The 20,824-nt window shown below is 46.5% G+C and overlaps 1 protein-coding gene and 1 pseudogene across 2 annotated transcripts in view; both read right to left on the bottom strand.

Annotated features, from left to right (window-relative positions):
* The window catches only part of PARL (presenilin associated rhomboid like), a 54,283-nt gene extending 50,987 nt beyond the window's left edge, over positions 1-3,296 (bottom strand). For both annotated transcript variants that reach the window (XM_020879937.2, XM_020879938.2), the window contains exon 1: positions 3,134-3,296. In XM_020879937.2, coding sequence (XP_020735596.2) covers positions 3,134-3,258 — 125 coding nt within the window. In that variant the 5' untranslated portion in view covers positions 3,259-3,296. The remainder of the gene's footprint in view (positions 1-3,133) is intronic.
* A 6,267-nt stretch (positions 3,297-9,563) lies between these two features.
* On the bottom strand, positions 9,564-20,102 carry LOC110128893 (cytochrome P450 2D20-like; annotated as a pseudogene).
* Between the last annotated feature and the right edge of the window lie 722 nt (positions 20,103-20,824).

The raw sequence follows: 20,824 nt of genomic DNA, 5'->3' as shown, positions 1-20,824 counted from the left end.
AAGGAAAACAGCTTTTCCTTTCCCATATTATACCTTAGTATTGCCTGGTAAGCTCTTTAAAATAGGACACCATGGCTCCACATCAGACCAATTAAATCAGAATCTCCAGGGATGGGACCAGTGCAACAGTATTTTTTAAGGGCTTCCCAGGTAATTCTCAAGTGTGGGAGGGTTGAAAAGTTGCGATTTACCACAGATGTGGGGAAAGCTTTAGTCTCTACACAAATCACCTGGGGGTCCTGTTAAAAAAAAATTCGAATTCAGTAGGTCTAGGGTGAGTCTGAGATGCTGCATTTCTAAACAAGCTCCTAAATTACAGACTGACAAACTATGGCTTGCAGAGAGAATTTGGTCTTCCAGCTTAAAATACCTTTTGCATTTTTAAAGAGTTGTTTAAAAGAAAAATAATATCTGACAAAGACCTACATGGCCCTATTTTCTATCTAGACTTTTATAAAATAAGTCTGACAAACCCTTGTCCTAAACTGCTGGTTCATGAACCACTTTGATAGCAGGAGCTAGAACCTAATCCCCCACTCTTCCAACAATATTTCCACTTAAATTACAATAGTTATCTACAGGTTAATCCTAACTGACTAGAATTTAAAAAATAGGATTTGTAACCAAACGAAGAATTCCAATACAAAAGTTTAACTAGACTGACAGTGAGCATTTTTGGCTCATTCCCAGCATAGCATCCACACCATCTTTCTCTCTCGAAAGAGTACCCTGGAATTTCCAGCCATTTGGTTGGAGGAGGTACACCAAGCTCCTGTCACAGTTATTTTCTTAAAACTCATCTTGAGTTAACAGGTGGAAAATTAAAAGGGAAATAAATATACCAGATTTACTAATTTGTCAAGTATTTAACCTAAATATATCTTAAGACTGTCATCTCAGTCTAAATTTAAGATTTATGCTCTGTATAAATGATACATACAACTGACAAATTATGCAGGCTTCTTTCCTTTTTTTTAAGGCTTCTTTCCTTTTTTTTAAGGCTTCTTTCAAGCCTAAACCATTTTTCAGAAGTGCTGCCAATAGTTTGATGATGGTAAAGTTTCTAAAAACTCTAAGTGAGATGTTCTTCATTTTCTGTAAAGAGCCAGACAAATATTTCAGTCTTTGTGAAAACAACTTAAATCTCTGTGGCATACTGTTTAATCTTTTAAAGCACAGAAACCATTCTTGGCTGGCAGGCTGCCTTGGGCCTGCCATTAGTTTGCAGAAATTTTGAGGAATACCACGACCTGTAGTTTTTGTTAAAAAAAAAAGCAAATTCTCAGCCACACTTCACTCCTGTTACAACAAAAAATCACAAGCACTAAGCCCAGACCTCTGTTTTTTAACCATATCACTGACTTCATTCCTCCATATACTAATTTTAGAACCTTGAGAAGTGAAAGCAGATTTAATAAAGTTACATACAAAGAAACTTGCTTCTTTCTAGAAGTTAGATTTCAGGCTTACCTACAATCTCTTTTTCAATGTCACCACAAAAAATGTCAATTTCAAACTCTGCATATGAATGGCAAACTAAAAACTTGTGATGGTAATCTTCAACACCACATGTATTTGTTTCAAATGGTCTCCCATTTTTACTGGAGCCTCCTCTTTAAGTTGCTCTTCTTCTCCTTTCCCTTCCTAACACAGATCTTGAATATTGAACACCTGTTGCTTCCTAATAGCTATATTCACTCTTCTTCCCTCTCAAACTATGCAGTTTCAACTGGGGTTTGGAATAAAGAATGGAATCAGGACCATTGATATAAATTACCACCTCCACCTGACCTCCTCATTCTCCCATCTCCGTAGGAGTCTTAGGTTAGTGCTGAGGCTCCACGTCCCCCTGTATCATGAAGTTAAGTACAATGTAAGCCTTTTTACCACAAATCTCTGATCCTGCATTCAGTGCTTGTTTAGAACTACAGGTTCTTTCCCTCTTCCCCCACAACCCACATCCTTTCCCCCAACCCACCTCCTGCCCACCAGGCAAGTCGACAGGACTGAGTTAAGGCCTGGGAAATACAGTCTACAGACACTCCAGATGATTTGAAAATTAAGGATGCCCTTTGAGCATCCCCGTGAATGATAATACTAAAATAGGGACTACAAGTTATTTGTCAACAGTGTGTAGGTCTGACTTGCATTTGTGTTAATTTACATGTCAGTTACATGCCTGAGAGAAAAGGACTTGTCTTGCCTCATGGGCACAGGTTCAGAAATCTCACATGGATTGTGTAAATAAAGTTTCTGTGGTGTTTGAAAAAAAAAAGAAAATCAAGGATGGCTCCACCATATTGGAGCCTCAATTATTTACCACTGGCTAGAGCTGGTGTTGAACTAAACACAAGGCTTCTTGCTATCATCTATCAGGTAGACTTCAGGCACTCATCTAACCAAGTAAGAAAACGGGGAATTGAAACTCTGTTAAACAACAGAAAGAAAATTCAGAGCCAAATACACGCTAGAACCTATTAGTTAAGGGATTTCTCTCAATTTAGAGTTGAACTATTCTAATACAAAAACAGCAAATACTGATAGACCATACTCTTCACACAGCTGCTACTCAGGAAAAATAGAGTATTTCTTTCCAAGTCATCTGAAAACCAAATATTCCACTGTCTCAACTCTTTTAACAGAAAAGCCTCTCCCACAACTTTGCAAGAGGCAAAGTGATGCCCTCCTCTGACTCCGCCTTCCCTTATAAATTCCTCTAAAGTATTCTGTAGAAAAACAAACTTGTATAAATACTGATAAGAGAATAAAATCTCGGCCCTGCCACTCTACCAGCTGTGTTAATTCTTTATTTGCTCGCGGGATTATGAGGTATGGTGCCCAATCTGCCCTTTACAGATTACTTCCCCTTCCCGACACGCCCCTCCGGAGAAAGAGGCTACAGCGGGCTCACGGAGAGCTGGGCCGGGGCTGGTCACTGAGGACCCGGGGCGAGGTGGCACGACGAGAAGCGAAGACTGGACGGAGAGGGTAAGGGGAAGAGAGAGAGGAGGGACGCGTGAGAAGAAGGGGTGAGGCAGGGGAGGCACAAGAGGCCCGCACGGCCTCCACACCTGAGGATGCGCGGCCGGAATTGCAGCTCTGAGACGCGAGAAGCCAGGAGATCGGTCATTACCTACGCCGGAGCAGCCGCGACGGGGCCAGGGCCGCAGTGAGCTCTTCGTAGCTGCGGCCGCCTGCTGGCGGAGTCCACGCTTGTCCACAGCCCCAGCCTCTCTGCGCCCAGCCTCGCCACGCCATCTTCCCAACCTCTGCCCCACCATGGCCCGACCTTACCAACCCCAGCAGGAAACCACTTCCGGGGCGAGGGAGAACCATAGAGTGCCGAGGAGCAGCCTAGATCGCCCCCTTGCGGCGAAGCCCAGGTTCGACCTACGGAGAGACGAGGAACCGCAAGCCGACAGTCAGTTTCCTGGCACCGCTCGGTCTGGACCTGGGAGGATCGTGGTCTAGCGGCCCGGCCTGCAGCCTGCTGGCCCAGGGGAAAACGAGGAGGGAAAACGAATTTATTGAATGATGCCATGGACCAGGCACTTTACCTAAGTTACTGCATTTATTACTCAAAATTACTGCAAAACACTTAAGATAAATGTTATTATTGTTGTTGGTTTGTTGTTTTTTACCGAAGGGAAGTGAGTGGAGGAACCAATATTGCAACCCAAGTTTTCTTAAATTACTGCTCTTTTTACTGCACTTCACCATTTCATGTTATGTTACACTGAAGAGTTTGTGCATGTAACAAAAGGTCCAAGTCTGGCATGAAAATCTAGATTCTAAATAAAACTCAAACTTCCTGATCAGCTCTTTCCCACCTGTCAACTTTATTTTCTGCCACTCCATCCCTCCCTCTTACCCTAGCTGTGATCATACTGAATCATCTGCAGTTTCTGAAAGGCACAACTTTTCCAGTCCCTCCTTTTCTGGAGTTCGTATTACCATTCTCACTGCCCAAACCACCTTTCCCTTCTCTTCCTACCTAAATAATTTGTCCTTCAGACCAACTTGGAGCATCACCTCTTCTAGGAAGCTGTAGGAAAAAGTTCTCCTCCATCCTGGCCAGGTCGGAAAGTTAAAGTGAAAAACACATTAACAGGACAAAAGCACACCAATTTTATTAAATTTTTACATGCTCATGGAAGTCTTCAGAAAGGAATGAAGATCAGAAGAGGCTAGAACAGGAAGTTTTTATACCTTTTCTACAAAGAAACAGGGCTTCCCTGGTGGCTCAGCGGTAAAGAATCCACCTGCTAATGCAGGAGAGGTGAATTTGATTCCTGAGTTGGGACGATCCCCTAGAGAAGGAAATGGCAACCCATTCCAGTGTTCTCCCTGGGAAATCCCATGGACAGAGGAGCCTGACAAGGCTGCAGTCCACTGGACACAAAGAGTCATATGCAGTTTAGTGACTAACACAACACAGCAACAACTACAAAGAAACAATCTGTGAAGAACTATCCAGATGATGGGGCTTGGGCTAGGGGTAGTCCAACCAGGATTAGGTAGTGCTTATCTTCCTTAGTAGGAAGAGAAGTGTTAGGTTAACAGAGTTTGTTGCAGATTGCACCAGTGTCTCTTGTTGAACAATAATATTAATAATTATTAGTAATAAATACTCATAATAATCAATATGGAAGCTGCAAAGAACAAAAAGCTTTATTTAGGGTCTCAAGAATTGCAATTCAGAGGCACAGATTAGGGTAAAACAAAACATCTTCCGGGTAAGAGAAGGAATCAGAGGCCTATAAAGGCAAAGGCCACAAGGTTGTTCAAGAATTAGAGAGTTCCCTGGTGGCCTAGTGGTTAGGATTCTGGGTTTTTACTGCCATGACTTGGGTTCAACACCTGGTTGGGGAACTGAGATTTTCCCCAATAAGGCAATTTTCCTTAAGGGATGGACTCTTGCTAGTTATTTTAGGGTAAGAGTTTAATAAACAGGTAGGCTGTCATGAGTTAATTTTAGGCTGAGTCAAATAATTATCTTGAGTTTCTGGAACATTGAATAGATCTTCTGGATCCTGCCAGTAAGACAATAAGTTGTCCAAAGATCAGATTCTTTGGCTGAGAAGAATCTGAGAAGGCTGAAAAGTGCATAGGTCACACTTCCTCAATGATTTCCCAACTCTCTAAACTATAGAGGTCTCTTAGCAATACTGACTCCATTTTGATTTTACTTTCACACTGGTCTCCAGTCTTTGGACTGATAAGGATCTGTCTCCTTGAAAGGAAACATTTATTTTCTGCCTTTAGAAAGAAAAAGAGGGGGGCAGGGTCTGCATTTGCTGCTGCTTTTATGTTATATTTTATATTTGCATTTACTGCTTCTTAATTGCCTTCAGCTCAAAATAACTTTTATGTCAAAGAGTCATATTTAGAGGTGACATTTTGGTTCCCATTAAGTCCTTCCTCTTAGACCTTCACTCTGATTTAGGTGACCTTGAGCGCTGTAATAACACCACATTCAATCTATGAATACTTATTAAACACATAATGCCAGGCAGTATAGGCTTTCCTGATAGCTCAGTTGGTAAAGAATCTGCCTGCAAGGCAGGAGACCCCGGTTTGATTCCTGGGTCGAGAAGATCCACTGGAGAAGAGATAGGCTACCCACTCCAGTATTCCTGCACTTCCCTTGTGGCTCAGCTGGTAAAGCCAGGCAGTATACTAAATCTGGGATATATTTTAGAAGACACTCTCTCTGACCTCACAGAGACCCTGCTCTACTGAGGAAGAAAGGAGCAAGGCAATAAACAGGCAATTACAATACATTGGAAGAAGTGCTATGGTCAGAGAAGGAGAAGGCTCTCTGGGGGGTTAGAGGAGGGGGAAATAATGCAGTCAAGGGATAAGAAATGGGAGGTAGGGGAGAAGGCTTCCCAGAGAAAATGATGAAGTTTACCAGGAGAAGAGAAGGGCTGAAATATTCTAGGTAGAGAGAATAGCATTTGTGATGTCTTCCAGGGCATGCCTTACTTTAAAAACTAAAATAAATTAACCTTGCTTTTGTCAGTTCAGCTCAGTCTCTCAGTCATTTCGAATGCTTTGAGACTCCGTGGACTGCAGCACATCAGGTTTCCCTATCCATCACCAATTCCCAGAGATTGCTCAAACTCATGTCCATCAAGTCAGTGATGCCATCCAACCATCTCATCCTCTGTTGTCCCCTTCTCCTCCTGCCTTTGATCTTTCCCAGCATCAGGGTCTTTTCCAATGAGTCAGTTCTTCACATCAGGTGGCCAAAATATTGAAGCTTCAGCTTCAGCATCAGTCCTTCCAATGAATATTCAGGACTGATTTCCTTTAGGATTGACTGGTTTGATCTCCTTGCGGTCCAAAGTACTCTCAAGAATCTTCTCCAACACCACAGTTCAAAAGCATCAATTCTTCAGCTCTCAGTTTTCTTTATGGTCCAACTCTCACATCCCTACACAACTACTGGAAAAACCATAGGTTTGACAAGATGGGCCTTTGTTGGCAAAGTAATGTTTCTGCTTTTTAATATGCTGTCTAGGTTTGTCATAGCTTTTCTTCCAGGGAGCAAGTGTCTTTTAATTTCATGGCTGCAGTCACCATCTGCAGTGATTTTGGAGCCCAAGAAAGAAAGTCACTGTTTCCATTGTTTCCCTATCTATTTGCCATGAAGTGATGGGACCGGATGCCATGAGCTTAGTTTTTTGAATGTTGACTTTTAAGCCAACTTTTTCACTCTCCTCTTTCACTTTCATCAAGAGACTCTTTAGTTCCTCTTCACTTTCTGCCATAAGGGTGGTGTCATCTGCATATCTGAGGTTATTGATATTTCTCCCTGCAATCTTGATTCCAGCTTGTGCTTCATCCAGTCTGGCATTTTGCATGATGTACTCTGCATATAAGTTAAATAAGCAAGGTGACAATATACAACTTTGACATACTTCTTTCCCAGTTTGAAACCAGTCAGTTGTTCCATGTCTGGTTCTAACTGTGTCCTCTTGACGTGCATACAGATTTCTCAGGAGGCCGGTAAGCAACCTTAGAGGCTGCTGGGTCACAAACAGCTGCCAGCCCTGTGAGGGGGTCATTCAGGCAAGAGAACTCTAGACTTTTTGCCACTTTCTGGGACCCTGCATGCCCAATGGGGCCCATTTTGGACTCCCCAGGCCCTGGATATGGTTCCACACAGAAAATAACATGTCTGCAAGAAAGTTTCAAGATCTCAAAAAGCCTGTAAGAGAATAGTGCTCAGCCATAAAAAGGAATGAAATATTGCCATTTGCAGCAACATAGATGGACCTAGAGATTATCTTACCAAGTGAAATCAGATAAAGAGAAATATATGAAATTACTTATATGTGGAATCTAAAAAAAGCGATACAAATGAACTTATTTACAAAACAGAAACAGACTCAAGAGACACAGAAACAAACTCATGGTTGTCAAATGGGAACGGGGAGGAAAGGATAAATTAAGACTTTGGGATTAACACACACACACTACTATATACATATAATAATCAAGAACCTACTGTATAGCACAGGGAACTAGATTCAATATATTGTGATAACCTATAATGTGATCATCTTTTTTCAGAAAAGAATCTGAAATATATATATATATATGCACATATATGGGCTTCCCATGCAGTCCATGGGGTCGCAAAGAGTCGGACATAACTGAGCAACTGAACTGAACTGATGGGCTTTCCAGGCAGCATGGCGGTAAAGCATCCGCCTGCCAACACAGGAGACGCGGTTTCGATCCCTGCTTTGGGAAGATCGCCTGGAGAAGGGAATGGCAACCACTCCAGTATTCTTGCCTGGGAGATTCCATAGACAGAGGAGCCTGATGGGCTACAGTCCATGGAGTCGCAAAGAGTCAGATGCAGCTGAGCACGCACACAGGCACACACATATACTGAGTCATTTTGCAGTACATATGAAACATTGTGTATCAACTGCACTTCAATTTTAGAAAAAGAAGGGAAAAAGCCTAGAAGAACTTGTACATTTGCTTGCAGAAAAACTAGAGGCTAATTAATACAAGTTTCCTCATTTCAGGCTGCAATTTTCCCAGCTCGGTTTAACAGATGTGGATGAAAAAAAATTAATAGTCAATCTAAGAAAGGAATGGAAACTTTTATTAGAGCCAATCTGAGGATTCTAACCTGAGAGACAGTCTTTCAGAAAGCTCTGGGGACTTTCCACCCGTTAGAGGTCAAAGCATAGTTATGTAAGCTTTTGAGACAAATATACATCAGATGATGTATTATTGACAATTTACATAGTGCAGATCTGCACATACAAAGGGAGTTGTGGGTCCTGTGTCATTATGGCCCTTTACAAGATTAAGAAGGACGGCTATCTCTTAAGGAGGTCTGGTTACTGCCAACACACCACATACTCTCAAGGGGAGCGGGGAGACTGAAAGCTGCAAGGAAATTTTTTGCTTAAATTTTTTCCTGTCTTGCCATAAAATAGGAATTTTATTTCATCACAGTGATGACTGATATGCTACTAATTAGAAATGTTGGTTCATTTTGTCCACTGGAAAAAACACACAAGGTAAGAGCAGTGAGTTTCCACTTTATTCAGGGACAGTACTGAGGACTGTGGCCCAGAAGACAGCCTCTCAGAGAGCCTCAAGGAACTGCTCCTAACAGGTCGGGGAGGGGTCAGTATGTACACGCATTTTTTTGTGGAAAATTGTGTGTGCACACACACGCTCAGTTGTGTCCAACTCTTTGCGACCCTGTGGACTGTAGTCCGCCAGGCTCCTCTGTCTATGGAATATTCCAAGCAAGAATACTGGAGCAGTCTGCCATTTCCTACTCCAGGGATCTTCCTGACCCAAGCGTCAAACTCGCCTCTCGGACATTGCAGGTGGATTCTTTACCCCTGAGCTACCGGGGAAAACACAGGTAGTGAAGCAGGAAAAGTTTACTACTAATCAAAAAGAACAGATATCTCAAGGTACTGATTTTAGTGCTTATCTGTCTATGTAAGGGAAGATGAAAGCATCTGGGATCTTTGAAATCCTTCCTTAGATATGCATCTTAACTACCTAGGGGCCCTTACATCCAAAACACAGAATGCATCCTCCTTTTTTCTATCCTGAATTCCCCTCAGGGTGCACTGTCACCGGTGACTGCACTACCCACTGTAAGTGGGTCTTGACTTAACCCTTCATATAAGAAGATGATGAGTGACACTTTTTGTTCTTTTTTAAAATAATTTTTATTGGGTATAGTTAATTTGCAATGTTGTGTTAGTTTCAGATGTTCAGCAGAGTGAATCACCCTTATACGTATATCCACTTTTTTTAGATTGTTTTCCCATACAGACCACTGCAAAGTACTGACTTCACTGTGATATACAGCAGGTTCTTATTAGCTATCTATTTTATAAATTGTACTATATATATGTCACTCCCAATCTCCCAATTTATCCTCCCCACCACCTTATCCCCTGGTAACCATAAGTTTTCTATATCTGTACTTTGTTTACCAGTCATAGGTACATCTTTTAAATAACTCAAAGGATAAAAGATATTTCTTTCTTAGAAGTCAGATTTATTCAGATATGATTTATATATAACATTCACCCTTGTAAGTATGCAGTTCAGTGATTTTTGACAAACACATTCAGTTGTATAACTGTCACCATAATCAAGATACAGAACATTCCCCTCACCCCAAAAAGTTCCCTTGTGTCCCTTTATAGTCAACCCATAACCCTACTCCCAGACCTTGCCAACCACTTATGTTTTATGTCCTATAGTTTTGCCTTTCCAAGAATATCATAGAAATGGAATCATATAGAATGTTTTGTTGTGAATATATATTTCCATTTCTTTTGGTTAAATACCAAGGGCTGAAACAGCTGGATTGTATGGTATAATGTTTAATTGTACCAGAAATTGCCCATGTGATTGAACCATTTTACTTTCCCATCATCAGTGTGTGAGAATTCCAGTACTTAGGTTCAAGACTTTGTTTTTAGCAATATAAATAGGTGTGTAGTGGTATCTCATTTTGACTTTAATTTGAATTTTCTAATCAAATTATTCTTTTTTAATAAGCAATATTTATCTAGAGACACAGTGGGGTGTTTTTTTGTTTTTTGGCTGTGCCACGAGGCATGCAGAATCTTGGTTACCTGATCAGGGATTGAACAGATGCCCCCTGCAGTGGAAACGTGGAGTCCTAACCACAGGCCAACCAGGGAAGTCCCTGGAAACACAATGTTTTAAAAACTTCAGGCATCCTAGGTTGCTGGGGAGATCTTTCCCAGTCATGTGGCTGCAGGGGCATGCACTTCTTGCCTCTGGTCAGGAGAGGGCAGGAGAGGACAGAAAATGAGCTTCCCAGGTTTTGACTGTCAGGGGCTCCATCAATAGTATGGAGATGCCTTGCTGCATTTAAATGGCAACCCACTCCAGTACTCTTGCCTGGAGAATCCCATGGAGGGAGGAGCCTGGTAGGCTACAGTCCACGGGGTCGCAAAGAGTCAGACAGGACTGAGCGACTTCACTCCCTGCATTTATGGTTTTTTCTCTCTGAACTCCTGAGAGGCTACCTCGAGAGACTTGACTCCCCAGATTAATCTTGTGATGTGATTCAAGGCCAAACCTCTTAACCAACCTTATAAAAACCTAAGGACTGAGCTACCAAAACTGAACCACATTGGTAGAATCCTTAAGAAGTATACCCTCCAATGTCACGCATCAGAGCTTGTGTTAGGGAGAACCACAGGCCACCAAGCTGGTAAACTGTTCTTCTCCAACTTTTCAGGAGCTGAGAAAGGCTGAGGCAGGTCTTTGCGGGGGACAAGCCTCCAGACTCCAGTCGGCTACAGGACCTCCTCTCTAGGACCTGGATGGGGGCAGTTTAGATGGGGCATGGCATAGATCTTCTGGGGCTGGGGCTGCCGGGTGCCCCCAAAGTTGTACTCCAGCCTGAGCCCTGGGCTCCGCCCTGGCAGCTGGAACGAAAAGGTCCTGAGGAGGGTGGCAAACATCAGCAAGAGCTTCATCTGAGCCAGCTGGTCCCCTAGGCATACCCGATGCCCTGGAAGCAGAAGGAAAGGTCAGGAGGTAGCAGGTAGTCCTGCAGTTGTCCCATCACACCCACCACCCACGACCAGTGCCACACCCCATACCTGCAGAGAATGGCAGGAAGACTTCCCTGACCACGAAGTTTCCATCCTTGTCTAGGAAGTGGCCAGGGTTGAACTGTCAGGGGGTCTCCCAACACTCAGGGTCACAGAGCACAGAAGCCAGGTTGGGCAATAGGATGGTGCCCTGCAGAGATGAGCTGGTGTAGCTCAAGGAGCTTAGTTGACCCAGCACCCAACCCTGATGCTGGGCTGACATGAGCTCAGAGAATACTAGGTGTGCAAGTTAGAGTCGTCTAGGGCCAGGGAGCCCCAAAGAGATTCAGCAGAGAGACCCTGACAGCAGTGAAGTTGCTGGGCATTACTCTCTTGGCTAAGGGGCACCTACCTCCATCCTAAAGACTCCCAGCCTGGGCTAGAGACACAGTTCCTGCCTCTGAGGAAGAGGGCCAGTGGCTGGTGGGCATGACCAGAGGGGACCAAGTCCTGCGCAGGGCAACAAGCAGTGGTGGTGTGTGTGAGAGAGACTGTGTGTGTGCGTGAGAGAGAGAGGAGAAATGGAATGGCAGACAGACAAAGCGTAAGGGAGACTGACTTAAGGAGGCAGAGAGAGAAGAAGAGACAGAAAGTTTCACTCCTTAGAATTAGGGAGAGGAGAGGGTGACCTCTAACCCTAATCTGAGCCCTCACTCTATCGCAGAGAAGTGAGTGACTGGAAAGAGAATCAGACTGATCAGATGGGAGCAGATAGGAGCCCTCGTCTCCTGTTGGTGACTTCTGCTCCATACCTCGCAGGCCCTGGGCTGAGCAAGAGGCCCAAGGGGAGCCAGGAAGGGGGTTGCTGTGGCCCGGGGACCTGGGACACACAGCCCCAGGGCTCTGAAGCAGGCCTCTTATTCTGCGGCTCCTTAACCAACACCAGAGAATCAAATTGGTCACCCCTGGGGGACTAGAGAACTGGCTACATGATTTTTGGTTTTGACAAAGACATCTTGAAATTAAAGACAAAACCCCAGCAGTTTGAAGCCTGCACATCAAAGAGAAGCCAATGAGGAATGCAGAAAACAGATAACGTGTATCCTTTCAGAAGCCCTCTCCCCTCTTTTTTTAGTTGATCTACTGAAGCCTAAAGGGAGGGGCCTGATCCTAGCCATCCAGACCGACAGCCACCCAGGCCTCTTCCCTCCAAGGCTTTAAGGCAGAGGCTTTTACATGGGAAACACATGTTCCTGCGGCTGCCTGAGCAAGCTGTTTCCTAGTTATCGTCCTGGGACTTCCACCCCACACTCTGTTTTCCCTCCCTGGGACAAAGAAACCTCTGCATTACGGCAGTTCTAAACAATCTCCTTTGGATGCAAAGGCTCTGGGCAAGATGCTCTTTTCCCTTCAGAGTTATTTATGTCCTGTTCTGGGTGATGTTTTGGACTTCTTGCAAAGTGACTGAGCAACCTTAACTCGTGGGACTGGCTCAAACATAGCCAGTACTCAACAAGGGCAACCCTCCCTCTCCTCCAAATTATAGAACCATCTGCCTGCTGGGTACCTCCTGGGGACTCTAGCCCAACTTCTTCCCTGTAAATGGCAGCTTGGAGTTTATAATCAAATAGAATGTCTGAGGAAATGGGCTTGAAGTGCCACCTCTGTATTAGGGACCATTGCTGTTGTCACTGTCCCTTGACTGTTGGAATGGTTAAGAACAGTTTAGGAATATCTGTAACATTTAATGATTTACTGTCAAGCTTTGATTCTAATTTCAGGAGACATCTCTTGCCCAAGCTGGGAAAGCTGGATATTGATTCCAGGCTGTTAATGGTTCCCTGGAGCTCTTATCACAGAAAAAACTCCTAGAATCAATTGGCAAGAATGGGCTATTAATAAGGAAATTTCTAATCCCAGATGGCATAAAACAGAGCTGAACTCTAGTTCCCTCTTTTTCAACTTGACCTAATTTGGTATAACTCTTAGACCACCAGGGCCTGGGGCCCCCTACCAGACTAACAGCAGAATGAGTTGATGACATGGTCCTATCCTTACAATCCAGGAGACATTTAATCTCCGAACCTGATGGTCAAATACTGCCAAGGACTGTTCAGTATTAGCCAACCTAACAGAACAATAGACAATGCAAAGCATCTCCATCCAACATGCTGGCTCATTAACTTTACTAAAATGGGATTTTGGGAACAATATGAATGGCAGGGAGTATGATAAAAAGGACACAAAAAAAGTTGGAATCAGAAGGACATGAATTAAACTCAGTTAAGTTTCTTACTAATTGTGTGTTCAGGGCAGTTACATGAGCTCTCATCAGCTATCTGTTTTAAAAAAGAATAACAATAGCAACAACATCAAAAGGACAGGATTATTATGAAGAAGAAAATGTATGGAGGCAGGGATCTCAAGTTTGATCAAATTAATAAGAATTTAATGATCACATCCTGCCAGGCCCTTGCAATCAAATCTGCCCTGAACCACGGTTGTAAGAGTTGAACAAAGAATCTCATGATGGAGAAGATTGGGCTCCCATACCTTCTCTCTAGCCATCATTTCCATGGTGTACCATCTTGTACCATCAAGGCTTCTAGCAAGAACAGGCTGCAGCATCAGTGCTGAGCCAAAGCCCCTTTCTGAGGGAAGGCTTGGGGCTCTGGCCATCACCTCCATGCACTGGGTGCCAAGATGAGAGACTCTGCCACATCATCATTAAAATCGGCAACCTTACCATCTGTGCTTCTTTAAAATGACACCCCACTCCCCAAATGATTCTTGGTACCTGGCATCCACTCCCCGTGAAACCTTCTCTGCTTGAGGGTGGACTGGCTCTAGTGACTTACTTCTGGCAAATAGAATATGGCAAAAGTCATGATATCATGTGAGATTAGGTTACAAAAAGACTAAGGCTTCTGTCTTCTCACTTGCTCTAATGGAGTTCCCCTCTGTAGATTCCCAATGTCAAGAAACTGTCAAGAAACTCTGTAGATTCCCATTGTCAAGACACTGAGGGCAGCCTCCAGCCAACTGCGCAGAATCAGCTGAATCCTGAAGATGTGGGACCTCCCTATGGAGACTTCAGGGAAGACTGCAGCTGCAGCCAACAACTTCATCATAGCATCATGAGAGATACCGAATCAGAGCCGTCCAGCTAAGCAGCACCCAGGCCCCTGACCCACAGACACTCAGATCTCTGACTCTCGGAAATGCTGTTGTTGTAAGTTGCTAAGTTTGGGGGTAATTTATTACATAACAAGAGAGGTAGGCTTCCCAGGTGGTGCTAGTGGTAAAGAATCCACCTGTCAATACAGGAGATATAAGAGACATAGGTTCAATCCCTGGGTTAGGAAGATCCTCTGGAAGAGGGCATGGCAACCCACTCCAGTATTCTTGCCTAGAGAATCCTGGGGACAGAGGAGCATGGTGGGCTACAGTCCCATGGGGTCACAAAGAATCGAACAGACTGAAGCAACAAGCATGCAAAGAGAGGTAGACAGTTAATTCAATAAACATCTTTTAATTAGGATCTGCATAGTAGTCAGTCATTGTGAAGACTGAATGCTGTAGTGGACACAAATCCCTTAACACAGTGAGGCTTGGCAGAGAGCAGGTTATTAGTTATTAGAAATTATTAGAACTCATTTCATGTCAGAAACCTGTCTCAAGTTGGATCACCAGAGAGCTATAAACCTCAACTCTATCTTTTTTTTTTACTCCATACAAAAATGTATTCATGTCAACTTTCATCATTTAAAATGAGTTAGAGGTAAGAAGCTACCATTTGGAAAAATATTCCTGTATCTTTTAAAAACTACTTAAGGCACAACTCAATATATATTGTCTACTGGCCTTCAAAAGTGTGTTATGAATGATGACCTTCATAATAACTTCTTGGAGGGTGATAAGCCAAAGTTTTCCTCATATGGGTATGCTTGCTTTAATTACATGAGAGTCATAACTAATTTGGATTTCCTCTTTTGCCTTGACCCAAGGTAGCTCAGACTCAAGTTTATGTACATATACAGTAGCTGTTTTTGACCTAAATAGTTTTTAACTTTATTTCTCTATCTCTCCTTATTCAGTACTTGTCTTTTAACCTCTAAAATCACTGAGGATGGTGATTGCAGCTATGAAATTAAAAGATGCTTGCTCCTTGGAAGGAAATCTATGACAAACCTAGACAGTATATTAAAAAGCAAAGACGTTACTTTGCCGACAAAGGTCTGTATAGTCAAAGCTATGGTTTTTCCAGTAATCACATACAGATATGAGAGTTGGACAGTAAAGAAGGCTGAGCACCGAAGAATTGATACCTTCAAACTGTAGTGCTGGAGAAGACTCTTGAGAATCCCCTGGACTGCAAGGAGATCAATCAATCTTAAAGGAACTCAACCCTGAATATTCACTGGAAGGACTGCTGATGAAGCTGAAGTTCCAATACTTTGCTACCTGATGCGAAGAGCCAACTCATTAGAAAAGACCCTGATGCTGGGAAAGATCAAAGGCAAAAGGAGAAAGGAACGACAGAGGATGAGATGGTTGGATGGCATCACCAACTCAATGGTCATGACATAAAGGATTCAGAATTACATATTCAGCATAATCATAGATACATTAAAAAAATGTGGACAGAAAAGATTGGAAAGAAGAACATTAAAATATGTGCAGGGGTTACTTCTGAACAGTACAAAACATTTAAAAATATCCCTAAATGAGTATATTCTTTCACAATCCTAACCCTCTTGTCTGGAATGCCATAGAGATGGATGTATGGATGATTGACAGCCGGCAGACAGGCAGAAGCTGGAGAGGGTGGCTGCCCCGCAAAAGGTGCATTCTGCAGGCGCTGGATCGGTCGTGAGGCCACACGAGGGCCACCTACCTTGGGCATAGGGTGGCCGTGCACGCGAATGGAGGTCACGCACTGGCGCACGGCGCCCACTGTCACGACGCTGCTGAGGCGCTGCGCCCCCTGGAGGACGGCGCGGGTGTAGAGCAGTCGCCGCGGTCCTCACAGCGGATGGCTCTGGAGGTGCCTAGCACTGCGTCCCGTTCCTGCAGCACCCTCTCTGCCGGCAGCTCCGCGTGGGTCCCAGGACGGGTCTGCAGCTCAGCCTCGCCACGGTCCTGGTCCACACCCGGAGATAACTGCGGAGGCTCGGGGCCCTTAGGTCGCCCCACCTCACTCAGCCGCCTTTGTTCCCAACAGTGACAGGCTCTCTCTAAGGCAGAGCTCCTGAACAAGATTTTGCAGGGTTTGCTTCTCCAGCGGTTCCAAGTGAAGGAGAAGGATTCATATGTGATTACCCACTGTGTACCAGGTTTCCTATATGCAAGGAGTCCTAAGGAGCAGGAACTGTCTTCTCCATTTTACAGACAGGAAAACTGAGGCTGCAACCAGACAGGTACTCTGCTGAAGGTCACAAAACTGGTGGAACCAGGATGTGAACTTAGGTCATGGCTAGTCGGTCCCTGAGAGAACTCTAGCCACATTTTCTTTGTGATCTTGAGTGGGCATTAACACAGGGCCTGGCACTTAGAGCTGCTGAATCAGTACTGAATGAGTGAAATAATACCGCCTCATTTCACACTGGTTTTAAGTGGTTGAATTACTTACCCAGGATCACTCACTGAGTAGCCAGGAATAGAAATCCCCTCCCTGTCCCCCCCTCCCCCTTCTGATTCAAAGCCATGAACATTTCCCACATCACAGGGGTCAGAACAGGGCCCCCCTCCCAGGGCTACAGACCAAAGCCAGTGATAGGGGCCGGTGCCTTCAGCCCAGAGGCCCACAGCCCAGGGCAGTCTGTAGGGTGTACCCATTGGCCCGCTTACCCTGGATGGCTCCATGTTGGACCATGTAGATGAGCTCCCAGTACAGAGTGGTGGCCGTGGTGTCTGCCTCCCAGAAACAGGTCGACCACCACCTGGATCAGGTTCTCTTTATTGAATGTGGAGACAGGGTTGTCCGTGGCCTAGTGGGTAGGTGGTGGGGAGAGCTGCTCCAGGTCTGAAACTCTCCTTTAACAGAGCCCTGGGGTCTCCCTGAGAAAGGCCTGGCTAGTCCCTAGACTTGTGACCGGAAGTCTCTGGGTAGAGGGAACTGCCCCAGGGGTGCTGGCTCTGACATCAGCTAGGTCCCCTGCTTCCCACCCTACCCATGTCAGCAGGAGCCAGTGCTAGCCTGGGAGGAAGGAGGAAAAACCCAAACGGCTGCTGCTTTGGCATGCTCTGAAAGATTTGAGGCCAGGGTGAGGAACTGAGGCCATGGCTTTGAAACGAGATGCAGCTGGGAAGACTGCCTCTCCATACCTCCCCCCACCTGGCCCCTCCCCCTGCGCCGGCCCTCCCCCCCACATCCGGCCCTCTGCGGCCCTCTCAGGCCCGCCTTGATGACCTGGGCCAGGTAGTAGCTGACGAAGTCCTGGTGGGCCTCAGATGTCCTGAGTTTGTGCCTGCTGAGCTCCCGGTGGATATAGCCCCACACAGCCTTCTGGTACCTAAACATCTCCTGGTAGGGGCCAGGCAGGCAGCGGAAGGCCCAGGGGAACAGGTCGTTTAGCTGTGGGGTAAGAGGCCCATCCAGGGGCCGCTCAGGTGCCAGCACTGAGTCAACGGAACTGAGAACATTGCTGGGGATGCTGAAGGGGGCTGAGACTTCTGATGTGGGCATCCCAGGAGGAACCCAGAAACAGGCCCTGTGACCCTCCCCCTGCCTAAGTGACACTCACCTGGTTATGCCCTGGCTGAGGCCCCTGCCTGTATCGGACCCCCAGGGGTCCAATGACCCGCACACCTGCCTCCTTAAGCACCACCTTAACCGGCACCAAATGGTGCCGACAAAGGCCAGGCCAAAGTTGATGGTTTGAATCAGTTCCTGGAAGAAGAGATCCTCCAAGAGGAAGTGGTGGCTGAACACAAGGGCCCCAATGGCTTTGGCTGTGGATCTGACAATGGGTGAAAAGAAAGTGAAGTCACTCGGTCGTGTCCAACTCTTTGCAACCCCATGGACTGTAGCCTAACAGGCTCCACCATCCATGGGATTTTCCAGGCAAGAATACTGGAGTGGGTTGCCATTTCCTTCTCCAGGAGATCTTCCCAACCCAGGGATTAAACCCAGGTTTCCTGCATTGTAGGCAGACGCTTTACCACCTGAGCCACCAGCAAAGCCGGGAAGACAATGGGTGCCTGAGGGTCAAAGGGTCCACCTGAGAGCAGAGGGGCAGGGCTCAGGGTGAAGAGGCAGAGAGCTCTGCCCTGAGTACTCCTCCAGTCTGTATACAGCTGCTCATTGCATTATTCATTCATTCTCAGTCCTCAGTTGTTCACTCAGAAAATGATCACTGAGCACCATCTATGGGCCAGGCTTGGTGATACAGGTGATGGGTTTGCAAGGAGAGGGGTGGGAGACACACACCACTTTAAACACACTAGAATGTGGGGCAGGTGTGTCCCAGCTGGGAGCAAAGGATGCAGGGACCTGGGATTCAGGGAGGACTGCTTGGCAGATGATGTCAGCCAGGTCTGAGAGGAGCTGGGGTTTCTCACAGGGAGGGAAGGGGTGTGGATTAGGATATTCTAGAGGAGGAAGAGCATGTGCAAAGGGTTTGTGGTGTAAAAGGCCGGAGATGTTGGGGGGAGGACATTTCCCCATCTGGAGAGAAGGGCTTCGGGCTTCCCCAAGGACTGGACATTCTGGGCCTGTGTCCACCCACCTGCCCACACTATAGAAATTTCCGATTTACTGATGTAGCATAAGTCCCCTCCTGTACCTGCAAAGGGTCCACTCCTCCACACTTGCGCGTGCACACACACACACACTACACACACACGGTTCAGCCTCCCTGCAGGAGTGTGCTGTGTGCTATGGGTTTTGGGGGGCTGTCCAGGCCACTCCTCACCCTGTTCCCGGTGGAAGGCCTCGACCAGCTCTGCTGCCTCTTCCTGCAGCCTCAGCTCCAGCGCCAGCGGGCCTCGGCCCAGCCCCCGCAGCGTGGCCAGGCAGAAGCATCTCTACTGCCGCCAAATGTGTGCCCATTGCTGCAGATGACCCCTGGACGGGGGTGTGGCACATCCAGCAGTCCCTCCCAGGCTCCCTGGCCAAGGCCGCCCCGCCCGCACCCCGGTGGGGACGGCAGAACCCGGCGGCCTTCCCAGTCAGCTCTGGGGTGGTGCTCTGGCTGGCCGGCCGGCCAGTGAGGGGCATCTGCGGCTTGCGGGGTCCATGAGCCTGGTGCCGTCCAGGTGGGCTCAGCTGTGCCCTCCTCCCAGGCTGCCAACCTGATTTTGCCTTTAAGAGTCCCCTTAGGAACTGGAGGAGGAGATAAAGAAGGGAAGGGAGGACAGGGCCTGGAGGGGAGACAGGGGGCAGAGGGCGTTCGCTGAGCCAGGTGCTGTAGTGGGCACTTTTGTCTGTGTGGCTCACTTAACCTCCCCCCAACCCTGTCCCTGGGAGGCGAGAGCAGTCAGTCTCCCCATCTAACAGACGGGTACACTGAGGGACAGAGAGTGAGTGCCTCATCTGGAGCAGAGCTGAGACTTGACCCAGGTCTTTTTAAGCCCCGGAGCTGGTTCCTCCCCACGCCACCCCTGCCCCTCGCACAGGGTTATCTGAGGAGACCCGAGTCCTCCCGGCAGGTTCCTCCATGTCAACAAATCTGGGTCAACCCACTGGAGCCCCGTGTGCAGTCCCCACCCAGCCACCCCGTCCCCAGCAGGGAGGGCAGCCTTGCCTTTCTCCAACTAAGAGTGGGGTGAGGGGCCGGCCTGAGAGCTTCTCTGAGTGGGAGACCAGGGCTTTCTTCACCACCTGGAAGCCGCTCAGCACCACCACCAGCGCGGGGCCCACCCACACTGTGAACACGTGGCTGTGAGTCTGGGCCAGCTGTGGAGAGACCGGGTCCCAGGCTGCAGAGAAAGCTCACCTGACCCCATTCCCAGCACCTTCCTTTTGGCATGAACCCCATTCTCACACCCAGTACTCACCTTCTCAGAGCGTTCGCCACCCATTCATCAGACAAGCCAAACCCCGGGTTCCCACAGTTGGCACTAGTGCCAGCGGGGATCATGTCACAGGCTCCCTGTGGGCTCAGCATAGTCAGGGCCCAGGACTTACACACATGGTGTCTGATCATTGAACCTCAATGACCCTGGGAGTTGGGTATGTTCCACTCATTTCACAAATGGTATTAAATTATCACTATACTTTCTCCAGAACTTAGTGTCCAGTGTGGCCTTTACACAGGTTACTTTAGCTTTAGCACACCATCAGTGTGGGTATGAGGTATGTATCATTATCTTTATTTTATGGCAATGGAGGCCAGGGAATTCCCTGGTGGTCCTGTGGCTAGGACTCCATGCTCTCACTGTTGGGGGCCGTTCAATTCCTGGTGGGGGAATGAAGATCCCACAAGCTGCTCAGCACAGCCAATTAAAAAAAGAAGAGGAAAAAGAAAAGAAAATGGAAGCCAATAAAGAAGCGAAAGACCAGAACCTCACGCCCAGGCCCCATGACTCTCAGTGCAGTGCTTTTTGGGGAGCCTGGGAATCATGGTCATCTCATATCTTCAACCAGAATTTTAAATACTCAGTTATCATCGATCAAGCTGAGCGTTGTCATGGAGAAGGGAATTGTCTCCAGCCCTCTAGTTCTCATTGGAAGTATTCGTTGGAAGGACTGATGCTGAAGGTGAAGCTCTAATACTTTGACCACCTGTTGTGAAGAACTGACT

The sequence above is a fragment of the Odocoileus virginianus genome, chromosome 4 (genome assembly GCF_023699985.2).
Source record: "Odocoileus virginianus isolate 20LAN1187 ecotype Illinois chromosome 4, Ovbor_1.2, whole genome shotgun sequence".
NCBI lineage: Eukaryota > Metazoa > Chordata > Mammalia > Artiodactyla > Cervidae > Odocoileus > Odocoileus virginianus.
This window is presented reverse-complemented; position numbering and strand designations above follow the sequence as displayed.